Below are 13,704 nucleotides of genomic sequence, written 5' to 3' on the forward strand. Positions count from 1 at the left end.
ATATATATATATATATATATATATATATATATATACATGTGTGTATGAATACTTAACAATAGAAATTCAGAAAGACTCTGTAGAGCCTCATAACAACTTAGAAATAATTTAAACATCATAATATCAAGATAGAATATGCAGTCTGATGATCGAAAGATTGAAGGCTTAAGTTAATGTGAATGAGACTAAAGCAGTTTTTCTGTCAGGGATGCAATCCAAAAGTAATAGCAGAATAGGTTGAACTTAGGTTGATAGGCAAGCAGCCTAAACTCAGTCGATTCTGATACTTGACCACTTACTAACAATATACTAACCACAGCCGTCAGTCGGCAACGGATATGACTTGATAGCATGTATCATGCTTTCTTTATTTGTTGCTTGTATAGTTGCGAGAAGCCATAGGCACTGTCTCGCCTCTCCCACTTTTGATCCAACGGAACATCGAGGATATGACAATTGGACAGTGAGAGAGATGGGGGAGAAGGGGCAGGTTGCACCAGCAACTTGAAATGAAATACCATGCTCAAGAACACAACAAGCCTGAGACCTAATGATCGTGGGCCCAAATGCTAACCACTAAACCATATGCCTTCACAACTAAGTACTGTATATAGACTTATTTATAATGACTGTGCATTCTTGATGCTACAATTGACAGGAATTAGAAGCTAGTTGTCGCCTTCAGATCACACTCTATCGAACTTTAAAAAAAGATAATATATTCGTGGATACATCATGAGTAAGTAAAAGACGGGATAGTCACAGTTTGAACGCCTTCGATCAGAGCTGATCTGACACTAAAGAATATCAGTAACAACGAAATGTTTGTGAGTGCTTAGTCTTTCCTCCAACGTCTTGATTTTAAATTCTGGTGGAAATCACTTTGCATTACAGCCCACTTTTGCCAATAAAATAACTAACTAGTTCCGTAATGACAGATATTAGTCAATTATAGCCTTCCTCGTAAATGTATCTTCTAGAGACCAGAAGAGAAATCATGAATTTTCATTTCATATTTTAGAATCATCAGTAAACAGTAGTCACTCAGTTCAGAAAAGAGAATATAGTGAATTCGAAAAACGAATATTAGATGTTCAATTTTACTCCAAAAATTATTTGAGCGAGGGCTTGCCTCGGTCTGGCACACCTATCGGGACAGATCTGACCAGGTAAGTAAAAGCTCAGCGAGTTAAGCGGTGAAACTATCTTTTGATAAATTTTAGCATACCTCGGAATATTATAAACATTTCTTTACAAAGTGATTTTTGCGCAGGAGAAGAATAAATTATTGAGTTGCCGACAAGAAATAAATAGTGGTGTGTGAAAGACTCACCAAGTCAATATACTAAAGTGTATACTTCGCAATAGAGAAAACAAAGCAAAAAATACAAATCCAGAATTGTCTCCAGGAGTTTGGGGGGAAAAAAGAGAATATAATAGATGATGAAATAAACGGCTATGAATTTGTTTCTTTATTGCCCACAAGGAGCCAACATAAAGAGGACAGCACAGACTGATTGGGGTCAGACACACAAATAATAATAAAAATTTATAAACGTTTACAATAAAATCGGATGAATTGCAGTCGTATGAAATACAATACAAAAGACAACATTACACATGCACAATGAGATAGAAAAACAGGTTACGCTTCGACCCCACGAGCCCTGTTCTGCTACCGGTACTTTTTTGTTCAGCCTTATGGCACGTTCACGAGGAGTCTTTCACACCCAGCATCCTCGCTACACGCATCCACCTGTCTTTAAACATCCTCTCCGACAGGCATCTTCTCTCAAGCCTCACTTCCTTTTTCGGGTGAAAGGTGAAGAATCTCACCAACCCGAGACCGGAGATAAAGTTGCCTGTCGCCATTCCTTTCATTCTCGTCTTCCATATCGCCTCTTTCGCAATTGTTACTACTACGAGAAAGCAATTCTTACTTTCTTTCGTGGGGAAATCCGGCGGGTCAATTTTTAAAATTGACTCAGACGACAGCTGTACTCTTCTTAAATCCGACAACAGGTGTTCCGCATAAGTCCACACTTCCGGATACTGAACAACAGCGTGCAGGACGGTTTCCCTATGCTGCTCGCATCTTGGACAGGCCGATGGACCAGGCTGGCCGTGTCTGGTGAGCTTGTCCCGAACGAGTAAGGCTCCTCGGTAACATTACCAGGCCAGATATTTTTGAAAGTTATCCAAAGTCCCCGGCCCGAATGTCCTTTGGAACAGACTGTCTAACTGCTTATCATCAAGCCTCTGCCAACCTGCTATAGAAAGATGCGGTGGTACCAAAACCGCTGGCACTACCCGAGCGACGGAACAGTAGGAGGGCCTTTCGACACTCCGCAAAGTATGTACCCAACCTAGATCTTCGACGAAACCAGCTTTCTCGTCCACCGAAACTAGTGAACCTAGGAAACATCCTTTTCGCAAGCGATAAACGGCTATGAATTTCGATTAAAAAATGAAGTTGAATTATATTAGAACTCTACAAGCATGAATCAACTACAGAAAAAAATGTGCACGGAGCTGTCCATTTCATCTTAGGCTAAAGAGAGATCTTTTCATATTTCATTTATCATTGAATGTTATTATGATTGAAACAACTCCCGGAATACTCAACTGTAGCAATAGATGATAAAGTGAACCATTGACAATTTCGATTATAAAATAAACCTTGAAATAAATACTCTGCAAAGCCTAGTCTCAGACAAAAAATATTCACGCATTCAAACAATGAATTAATTGTAATCCCTGACGATCGAGTTATCCATTACACCAAAGTAACTCAGAATGTTTTTCTTACTTAAATTAGTACCTATAAATTGCTGTTACACAAGCTACTCCTTTATTTCGCCTTTTACACGAGAATCTTTAATATTTTCATAGTCTGTAAATAAGGCTATTTGGTGATCATTTCACGCTCTTTTTTATATTTATCATTGAACATAATTTTCCCCACTGAAATTCCCATGATATTATGGCTGAAGCAATCCCATCATACCAGTAACAGATAATTAAGCAAGCAGGTTAAGATTTTCGAAATAAAACAAAGCCTCAATTAAATCAGACGTTTAATGCGGTGAGTTGGTAGCATCTTTAGCGCGTCGAACAAATGCTTAGCCGTACTTCTTCCGGTTCTTTACGTACTGAGCTTATACGCTGCCAGGATCAACTTTACATTTCATCCTTTCAGGTCGAAAAAGTAAAGTACCAGTTAAGTACTGAGGTCGAAGTTATCGACTGACCTTCTGCCCCTAAAATTGTTGGCATTGTGCCAAAGTTTGAAACAGTAGGTATCGAGCTGCTAGAATTATCAATGCGTCAAATAAATATGTTTTGCGGTATTTCTTTTAATTTGTTATATTCTGAGTTCGAGTCCCACCGAGATTCACTTTGTCTTTTCAATCTTTCAGAGTCGATAAACATGATCTAGTCGAGTGCTACGGTCGATATAATCTGCTAATACCACTTCCTATAAAATTGCTGACTGTGCCAAAATTTGAAAAGAAAAATTAAGTTGGACATTCAATAGACATGAATCCAAGACAGAAAAAATGTGCTCCAAAATTAATTTTATTACAGATAATCGTTTACTTTGTCACTTATTACTTGCATTGAAGGGGTTTGTTTCAAATAGCATGGAAATTTCAGTTGTGAAAATGATGTTATATGATAAATAAAGTAATGAAACATAAGATTATCACTTCATAGATTATGATTAAACGTTACGCAACTATCGAGGATGAAACTCCACAGGGTCGTCCAATGTCGAAAGGTTATGACGTCAGGGTTTGTTTTGATTCTTCGGGTGTCAGCGGACACCAACACATCACAGGAAATTGAGCAGATGGTTCAAAAACACGGGAGGTTGGTCAAATAAAGTAATGACTCCAGAAAGTTGTTCCAGGGGTATGCGATTAACATAAAAAAAAGATTCGACTTTTATCGCACAAGTAAACTAAAGATTTTTGAAAAAAAATTGTTGTAAAAGCATCAATTTTGAAAAATGTACTCAGTGGGTTCCGTCACTTCCCATGCTCCCCTATTAGCTTCGTCACTGGCAGCCATGTCAGAGGACTGCTCATGGGAAACCGTTTTGAGGATAAAACGATAAGTTGTACTCAGTTTCAACATTAGTTACTGCGATAAAATAGAAAGTATTTTTTCGTATACGTTGCACCAAAGGTAGAAAAGCTAACGACTCTATTTTTGCACAAACAGAGAATTGTCTTTCAATCCATTTACGTTCAACATTTTGTAAGAAACTGATTTTTATATTCCAAAGTTAAGAAACAAGAAATTGATCCCTGGAAAGCACATCTCTTGATCAAAATATGTGTTGAAATATATTGGAATACAGCATTGAATTATGTATCTTTTACCACTACGATCTTTTCACTCTTATTTCAGAATATTTTACAATCATAACTCCGTATTGTTTTGGTTCATTACTAAACAAAACGTCGTTTTCTTTCCTTTCCGTGATAGTTGCTCACTATAACTTACTTTCCCTTGCCTACAATCTCCGAATGCCCCATCACCATATACATAATATTAGTTTGACCAGAACTCTGTATTGGTTTCATTCATAAGTTATTAACCTTGTCCACTAGGACTCAGAGTATACTATTAACTGATCATAATTTTTTATTATTTCCGTTTGTTAGGTATTACAATCTCATGGCGAAGGCAATTGACTCAGATTTTATCACTCCACTCACCAGAGAGTTTCTCGAACATACACAGCATTTTAGTAGTAACGACACACTTTTGACGGCTTTTCCAAAACTAACCAATCAACTCCTAAAGGTAAAAGTGTCATACGGTTAATCAGATTTCATATATTTTCATATCTTAATAATTATTGCATTCAATGTTGTTGTTTTTTTCACCCTATATAACTTCATCTAGAGACTGCATTTTGTATAATATGTATGTTTCTATATTAAATTTCTATGATATTAAAACAGATAAATGATTTTTATATCAATGATAGCAATGATCCTCTTTGATAAATTCTTTACCATGTTTCTCAATATTCATAACGTTTCTTTTATTTTTTTTATTTTTTCGGCCCGGTGCTCTTTTGAGGTTCCATATTAAACAATATATATAATTAATATAAATTTGAACCAATATGTTCTGTATATAAAACTGCATAATATAGGTATAGCACCATGTACATTAGCAATACAATACATAAAAAGATCTTACATGGGAATCTTTCATATAACAATGTATAACATATTTGTACGTCTGTATAGCAAATTATGTATGTGTGTATATATCTGTATGTTTGTATGTGCGTGTGTGTATGTACGTATGTATGTATGCATGTATGCATGTTTGTATTTATGTATCATGTATGTATGTACGTATCTACTCTCTTCCATTCAATCCGGTTCCCCACTTGCATTCACACAGGCCAAGAGCAGAAACAGCTCTGAATGCTTCGAACAAATATGCCCATCAAATATGACAATGTCCCTTCTATTACACACAAAACATTTCACTCAGAACTTGCCCGTGTATTCGCCAAGTTCTTTAATCTCTCACAGGTGTAGAGCCGACCAGGTCTCCCATCGCTCTCCATCGCCGGCGGTCCCGTGCCAACCCTTCTGCATTCTTCAAGGTGACGTTGAGCCTTTGAAGATTTTCTTTAATCACATCTAGCCATCTACAAATTTACTGTATTTATGTATTTTTACACTTATTCTAGGAGATTGACGAAGATTACATTGAAGCAATCAAGAAAGCCATTCTAGATTACATACTTCTGGACCCATCAGAGCAAGTTCGGTTAGGTGTTTATATACAGCCTCAGGTAAACTTTTATAATCTAATATAACCATCCTCACAGACCACAAGACCACCAAACTGAATCTCCGTAAAGCATAAAAACTGTCCACGATATCAAATTTTCTTGTATACATTCCATGTAATTTTGGTCATAGTGTAACGTTAAGGATATGTATAAGTGATGTGAATTTATAGATGTTTTGTGTTCAAACTCTTTATAAATGTATAGTTAACTGCAATACATTTATGTATATATTTATCTATCCATCTATCTATCTATCTGTCTGTCTGTCTGTCTGTCTGTCTGTTGTCTGTTTATCTGTCTGTCTGTCTGTCTAATTATTTATCATTCTATAAACCTGTCAACCTCTCAACTTACTTATCTCTGTCTCTATTTTTTAAATCTATTTATTTACAGCTCTCTCTCTCTCTCTCTCTCTCTCTCTCTGTCCCTTTCCTTCCACCTCACTCTCCTTTCCCCCTCTCTCTCCACCTCACTCTCTCTCTTTCTCTCTTGTTATTTCTCATTATAAGTATATTTAGGTATGGTTGGTTTCTCAGATTAGTTCTCTGATGTTTATTCTGCGTATCTACGTCATACATTAAATGTTATTCTTTCAAAAGAAGTTAAAATTTGCAAATTGTTTTATAACAAATGTTTAATGAAACTTTTTTTCTCTGTCTTTCACAATAACAACAAGGTTATGAGTTGTATGAAACATGAACGTTTTCCTTGGCATAATTCAGTCACTGAAGCACGAAACTTTCTGAAGTATAATCTGTTTATAACTCATCCTGTCAACACAGCCATCTTGTACACCTTTCAGCATAAGTAAGTATTATCGTTGCTCGTTGCATATTATTAGCTTGCTTCTCAATATTTTGTACTTAAGTAACTCCCTGGAGGTAACTATGAGCTGAACATAATCGAATAAAATCAATAAACTCCTTGTTGAAACCATCCACTTTACTATATATGAGTTAGACTCACCAAACTGTAACCTAAGAGCCCCAGAACATCAATGATCAGGAATAATGAGTTCACGTTTGCCAGTAATCGATAAATAAATCTTAAGCGGTTGGTAGTCGTAATGGCCAGTAGGTAAAGTATGGCTCTGAAAAGACAGAAACTTTACTGACATACCCAACTGATAGCAAGAGGTATGGTTCTCTTTAAGTCATGTAACAACGTAGAGAGATTTCTAAAATATTAAGAAAAAGTAAAATTAAAACACGTTGCGTCGTCTACAAATTAACGATATTTTAATATTTTCAGAAATTAAAGGCTGAATGTATTTGTATGAGGCCAAAGGTACAAACTCTACTGACACACCACGATACCGCGAGAGAGATGGTTCTCTTTAGGCCATATAACAATGTATAGAAATTTTTAAATATTAAGAGAAAATAAAATAAAAACATGTTGTAACGTCCATTAATCAGCGATAATTTTAATATTTGCATGAGATTAAGGTGGTCAGATGGAATCGTGTGTACCTCGAGCAAAATGCTTAGCTGCATTTCGTCTGTCTTTATGTTCTGAGTTCAAATTCCACCGAGGTCGACTTTACCTTGAATCCTTTCGGAGTCGATAAAATAAGTATCAGCTCGACACTGTGTCGGCGTAATCGATTTACCCCTCCCATGAAATTACTGACCTTATCCCGAATTTTGAAACCAGTATTTGCATGAGACTAAAGATGAATCTAGCTAGGTATATCAAATGTCGTTTGATGGCTTCAATTCAGCGTCTCTGCCTCACAAGCTCTCTGGCATACCAATCTATTTCTTAGCCAATATAACAGTGCCAATTAGTGCATTAATGCAACTTTAATTTCACTTTTACATCTATGTCATTTTGAGATCTCTTTTGTTCAATATTGTTCAATATTTCTAGCAATATGTTCAATATTGTTCAATATTTCTAATAATTTGTTCAATATTTCTAGCAATATTATCTTTTGTTCAATATTTCTAGCAATATTATCTTTTGTTCAATATTTTGTTCAATATTTCATTTTGTTCAATATTTGTAGCAATATTATTTTTTATGTTCCTCTTTAATCCCGTTGTATTTGATAAATTTTAACAATCTATTGTTATACATATATACATTAGTGGAGATACCTCGGCATATAGTAAGTAATTCCATGTCTTTGAGTAGGATTGGCATCACTTACTTCATTTATTCATATTACTTACATCACACCACCGCAGCGACAGACCAGTAAAAACATTATCTATTCAGTGATTTCACTAAATTCTTTCAATTGACATTTCTCTGTTATTTTCTGCTAAGGTATAGTACGTACCGTCTGTTGTCAATTGATACTCTCAAGCAGTTCCTTCCCATGACAATCGAGCAACTAGTCATCTACGTTAAAGAAACAGTGAGAAGAAACGCCAAAAATCTCCAAGAAACATGGTTGTCAGAATGTGCTTCCATCATCGATAGCCGCAGAGAAGATGTAGAAGGACGGTTTCTTAAAGACAGAACTGTAAGAACCATTTCTAGGTTTTTACCTCGAAAAATTCTTGGCTTTCTCTCCTCCAAAATCTAAAATTTTTTTTTGTTTTTTTTTTGTTATAGGACACCATTAAGTGGGTATGGTACTGAATTACAAACTGAAAATATATTTATAGATTTTAGCCAACACTGTGGGTAATATCCAAACGTAAACACCTTGCCTTTATATACAATACTTTCGTGGACAGATAAAGAAAGTTCAAACCGAACTCGCTTCAATCCTGTGTTAAGATTTCGTCAACGTCTTAAACTTAGAAACACTGATTATAAATTATAAATTTAAGAGCTTAAAATCATTGGAGAATCTAATTTGCATATATAAATCATTCTTGACAGCTAATTCGATATATGTGTGTGTGTGTGTGTGTGTATGTGTGTGTGTGTGTGTGTATGTGTGTGTGTATGTGTGTGTGTGTGTGTTAATGTATGTATGTATATGAATATGGATGTGTATGTATCTATAAATATATTTATTTATATCAAAAGTATTTGCATATGACTCTTACATACAGTGTTCACTAAAAGCAATATATATTATTCTGTGGTACAGTATAAGTTAGGCAAAAATGTGTGTGTGTGTTAATATTTCGCTTAGGCATAGCGATACAAATAACCTGGTATTAGAATTCAATATACAAGTGCTTCAGAAAGAAGCGTAGTCAGGTACAGTGAGTAATAAACAATTAAATAAATGACAAGGGAACAAGAACTCATGAAGTTCGTTATGTAATTTATTGTTCCCATGTCATTTATTTAATACATATACACATGCAAATCGGTCTATCCTATACTAATGGGTATATAAGCAATATCACTCGCACAGTTAAGGAATGTATTCAGTCGCTGATGAAATCCAGTACAGAGTTCAAACTAGTCAGTCTGATCTGTCTTTATCTATCTACGAAAATATTGTTTATAAAGAAACGGCGCTGGCGTGGCTGTGTGTTAAGAAGTTTGCTTCCCAACCACATGCTTCTGGCTTAAGTCCCACTGCATGACACCTTAAGTAAGTGTGTTCTGTTATAGCCTCAAGCCGACCAAAGCTTTGTAAGTGAACTTGGTAGACGGAAACTGCAAGAAGCCTGTCGTATGTGTGTGTGTGTGTGTGTGTGTGTGTGTGTGTGTGTGTGTATTTGTCTCTCAACACCGTTTGACAACCGGTGTTGGTGTGGTTATGTCTCCATTACTTAGTGGTTCGGTAAAAAGAGACCGATAGAATAAGTACCAAGTTTATAAAAAAATAAATACTGAAGTCAATTCATTTAGATAAGACTTTTTCAAGCAATGCCCCGGCATGACCGCAGTCCAAGGACTAAAACAATTGAAAGATATCTGTCTATTACATACAGTATTAGCTTAAATCTATACATATATTCTATTAATATAGTTCTATATTTAAGAGATGAGGAATTATGTACAATATTTACATTATTTACATTTGGCGGATATTTGTCCTCATCTTGTTTGTTGTTAACACAAGGTTTCGGCTGGTATACTCTCCCGCCTTCATCAGGTGTCTTGGGGAAACCTAGGTTCTTATTCCTAAGGTATTTTTCGATTTTATTATTATTATTATTATTATTATTATTATTATTCAGGTCACTGCCTGGAATCGAACTCGGAATCATGGGGTTAGTAGCCCGCGCTCTTAACCTGATGAGGATAACTATCCGTCAAATGTAAATAATGTAAATAACGTATATATTCTATTGTATTGTACAGCATTAGTAATTTACAAGCATACAGGTCTTAAATTCTCGTTACTACAAGCAAATCTTTCTATATTTGTGAAGATCATTTTAATTGTATGCACCCCAGCTCTTGGAAATGTTTTCTAGATTAACCTACGGTGCCGTCGGCTATATATTGGCATCTCAGCCACACAGGCTCGGGTGCACTCCCTAAAATGTCTCTGTTCAGTGAAAACGCTATGGACATCCTCCAGAAAAACTGGGTTTGCACCCACTAAGCAAATTTCGTTCACGCACTTATGTTTATCCAGGTAGGTACAGAATTAGGATTGCAGTGGAAGTTGGAGTTAGAGATGTGTGGAAAATAGCGTGATGAAGAAGTTATTTAAAATAGTAAGTGAAGTTTAAGGACTTTAAGCAGGGTATGAAGTGGACATTGAAGGAGAAATGGAAATGTATCTACATTGGTATGTGAGACGTGGAACAGAGAAAAGAATTTAGTGAAGGCAAGAGTGAAGTGATTGAAGAGTGGGATAGAAGGACGACTTAACTAATATCTGAAAATCGTTTTATATCACAGGATAGTCGACTTGATTACATGGACAAATTCTTCTCAAGTGTTGCCTCTCTGATGTCGAACCTTCTTCGAACATGTGTCCAGGATTCACTATCAGAGTTGTTGACTTTGATAGAATGTTATATGGATGGCAATGATTACAGTGGAGAGTACAATATTATGACTGGACTCGGACTTCCTACAAAAATGCACGTGCTAAAAATATCTCTGGTAAATATTTGTTTGTTGGCATGTTTTATAGATTTTGCTTTCCTTAACCCTACTCTAACATCAACTTTCAAAATCTTCATTTTTTAATTTTTTTTATAGTATTCTAACTTGCTAGGATTAATTAGTAATATTTCATTTCAAATCTTATTGAAAATAGCTCACCCTTGACTTGTATATTTTTAGAATACTGATGTCCCGAATGTGTCAACCATATTTGAGCCGTCTTTCGATGTGATACAACACCATCTTTCTGATATTGTCGATGTTATTGTCACCAGTACGAGCCATTTCCCTTGTATTGAACATTGTTTGTTCCATTCTGTTGAGAATCTTCCAACAAATTATATCAGATCAGTCGGTCAAAATGAACAACTAGTTTTGAATACGAAACAGAAGATACAAAACGTCGTCAATAAAAATTCATGTGGACCAACCAGGTGATGTACTTAGACAATGAACTTCTTTTAGTATTCGTTAGAGTATTTTATTGAATGTAATGTATGTATCTGTGTACATTCGTGCCCCTGCACATACATACATACATACATACATACTGTTGTGGCGAGAGTATGACACCCTCTGACGAAAACAGACGGGACCACTACATATAAATAGCAGCGGTCTGACGTAGTCGGCAAAGACACTACAGAGACAGACAGAAGAAGACACAGAGTGGGAGCACGTGAGGAGAAAAAAGAGAAAAAGAAAAGGCTCAAACCACGCCCTCACAGATACACCTGCACATTCACAACCCAACCAAACATCCACGCAAATACTCACACAGTCATACACAACATCGCAAACACACGCAGGCACTCAAAAACACATACCCACACAAACACAGCCACAGAATACACAGACCAAAGTGGCGAGCTGGCAGAAACGTTAGCACGCAGGACGAAATGCTTAGCGGTATTTCGTCTGAGTTCAAATTCCGCCGAGGTCGACTTTGCCTTTCATCCTTTCGGGGTCGATAAATTAAGTACCAGCTACGCAGTGGAGTCGATGTAATCGACTTAATCTCTTTGTCTGTCCTTGTTTGTCCCCTCTATGTTTAGCCCCTTGTGGGCAATAAATAATAAGAATATACAGACCCCAATCTTCCCACCCCACACGGCCATAATGGCTATTAATAACAATTTTTTTTTTTAAATGATAGCAAAACAGGAAATGACAAAGACATTCAAACCACCAGATAACACAGACTCCAGAAAACATCGAACTTCTCATATTATACAGAGAAAATTATAGCTACATAAAAAAAGCTTACCCGAGAGACGTTGGTCCTTGGGTGGAAAATTTCTCTGAAAATATGTACAAAGAACTGACAATCAACCCACCAACCACTGCTGAAACGGTTGAGAAAGGACCTACTTTCCAGCCGGAACACATTTAAAAAAAAATAAAAGCAAGCACCAATTATGTACTCGCTTAATTTCGGATGTATAAATGTGCGTGACCTGAGATCGGATTGGAAGCAAGCTTGCCTCCTAGATGATCTCGAGTCACATCGGTTAGATGTAATAGCTCTTACTGAGACCAGACTGAGGAGTCTGCAGGACTTTGTCTCGCTCCTTAACGACTACGAGAAAGTCAACCGGGGGATGTGAGGTGGGTGTAGTTCTACTCAGGAAGGTGCTCAAACTAGAAACTAGAACAATCTTTGTCGATCCGGAAGGCAGGCTGGTCGTCCTAGATGTGACACTCAGTTGTGGTAAGGCCTTCAGGTTGGTGGCGGTCTATGCCCCGGATTGGTGGACAGGACAGCCTGACTTCTTCAAGAACCTGGAAAAGTTTCTGGGTATGTCATATACGTCAGTGGCGTTAGGCGACTTCAACGCAATCTGCGATGCACGCGTAGATTACGCTGCCTCGAATCGTTTTAGGAAGGTAAGCTTTTGCCTCAACGATCTGCTCAGATCGATACAGACTAGATCACCCGGATGTTCCACAGTGGACATGGTCAAGAAACGATGGGTCATCTAGATCTTACCAAGACAGAATATTAATTAGGAGTGAGGACAAGAGTGTAGCTAGTTGTCCACAATTAACCATTGAAATCTACAGTGATCACAAACTGGTGACCTGTAAGCTGAACGTATATAGTATGACTAGACAGGAATCCGGCTACTGCAAGCTAAACAAGTCTCTACTAACCTGTGAAGCCTACAGGCGCCTACAGTTAGTGATGAGGGTATTGACAGAGATCATTCTTAACAACAAATGATGGTATGCCCTCAAAAGCGCCACAAAAAAAGAGTCAATTAGGTTTTGTAGAGAGTTAGCAAAGAATAGAAATTGTATAGAAGGTAACTTAGTTAACGCATTAGAGGAGGCAATGAGATCTGGCTCTGCTTCTCGAGTGTTGACCGCGAGAATGGCGCTCAGCCATCACCTCAAGGCTAAACACGAGGGCCGCAGAGTAAGAGCTAAGATACGTGCAATGAGCTAAGAGGGTATCAACACCGCTGGATGGGCTCGTGTGGTAGAATCTCAGCGTGGTAATAATGTCACATTAAGGTCTTTGACGAACCAACAGCGGCAAACGGTATTTGAACCTGAGGAGATGTGTAGGGCCTTACACGAACATTTCACCGGACTGTTTTTGGGGAGCGATGGGCTGGAACGCAGAAAGGACCTCACGGACTTCCTCGCCGGTCTACCGCACTCCTCGCAGAGGGAGGTGGAGCGCTGTGAAGGGCCGATCACAGCTACGGAAGTGGAGAAGGCATTGTCGGAGTGTGGCGGGGACAAGTTGCCGGGTCGTGATGGTCTCCCCTATGGATTATATTATATTATGCCAGACTTGTTTGGACACCTGCTGGCCTGTGTCTTCAATAACTGGCAGCAGAACGGGAGTATTCCTGCATCTGTGAGCCTTTTATATATATATA

General features: G+C 37.4%; 1 protein-coding gene across 1 annotated transcript in view; it reads left to right on the forward strand.

The window, feature by feature from the left end:
* The window catches only part of LOC106881001 (dynein axonemal heavy chain 3), a 174,058-nt gene that overhangs the window by 33,896 nt on the left and 126,458 nt on the right, over window positions 1-13,704 (forward strand). The window contains exons 6-12 of the mRNA XM_052972117.1: window positions 1,022-1,169; window positions 4,674-4,815; window positions 5,726-5,830; window positions 6,507-6,637; window positions 8,105-8,303; window positions 10,604-10,810; window positions 10,994-11,247. Coding sequence (XP_052828077.1) covers window positions 1,022-1,169; window positions 4,674-4,815; window positions 5,726-5,830; window positions 6,507-6,637; window positions 8,105-8,303; window positions 10,604-10,810; window positions 10,994-11,247 — 1,186 coding nt within the window. The remainder of the gene's footprint in view (window positions 1-1,021; window positions 1,170-4,673; window positions 4,816-5,725; window positions 5,831-6,506; window positions 6,638-8,104; window positions 8,304-10,603; window positions 10,811-10,993; window positions 11,248-13,704) is intronic.

The sequence above is a fragment of the Octopus bimaculoides genome, chromosome 1, assembly GCF_001194135.2.
Source record: "Octopus bimaculoides isolate UCB-OBI-ISO-001 chromosome 1, ASM119413v2, whole genome shotgun sequence".
NCBI lineage: Eukaryota > Metazoa > Mollusca > Cephalopoda > Octopoda > Octopodidae > Octopus > Octopus bimaculoides.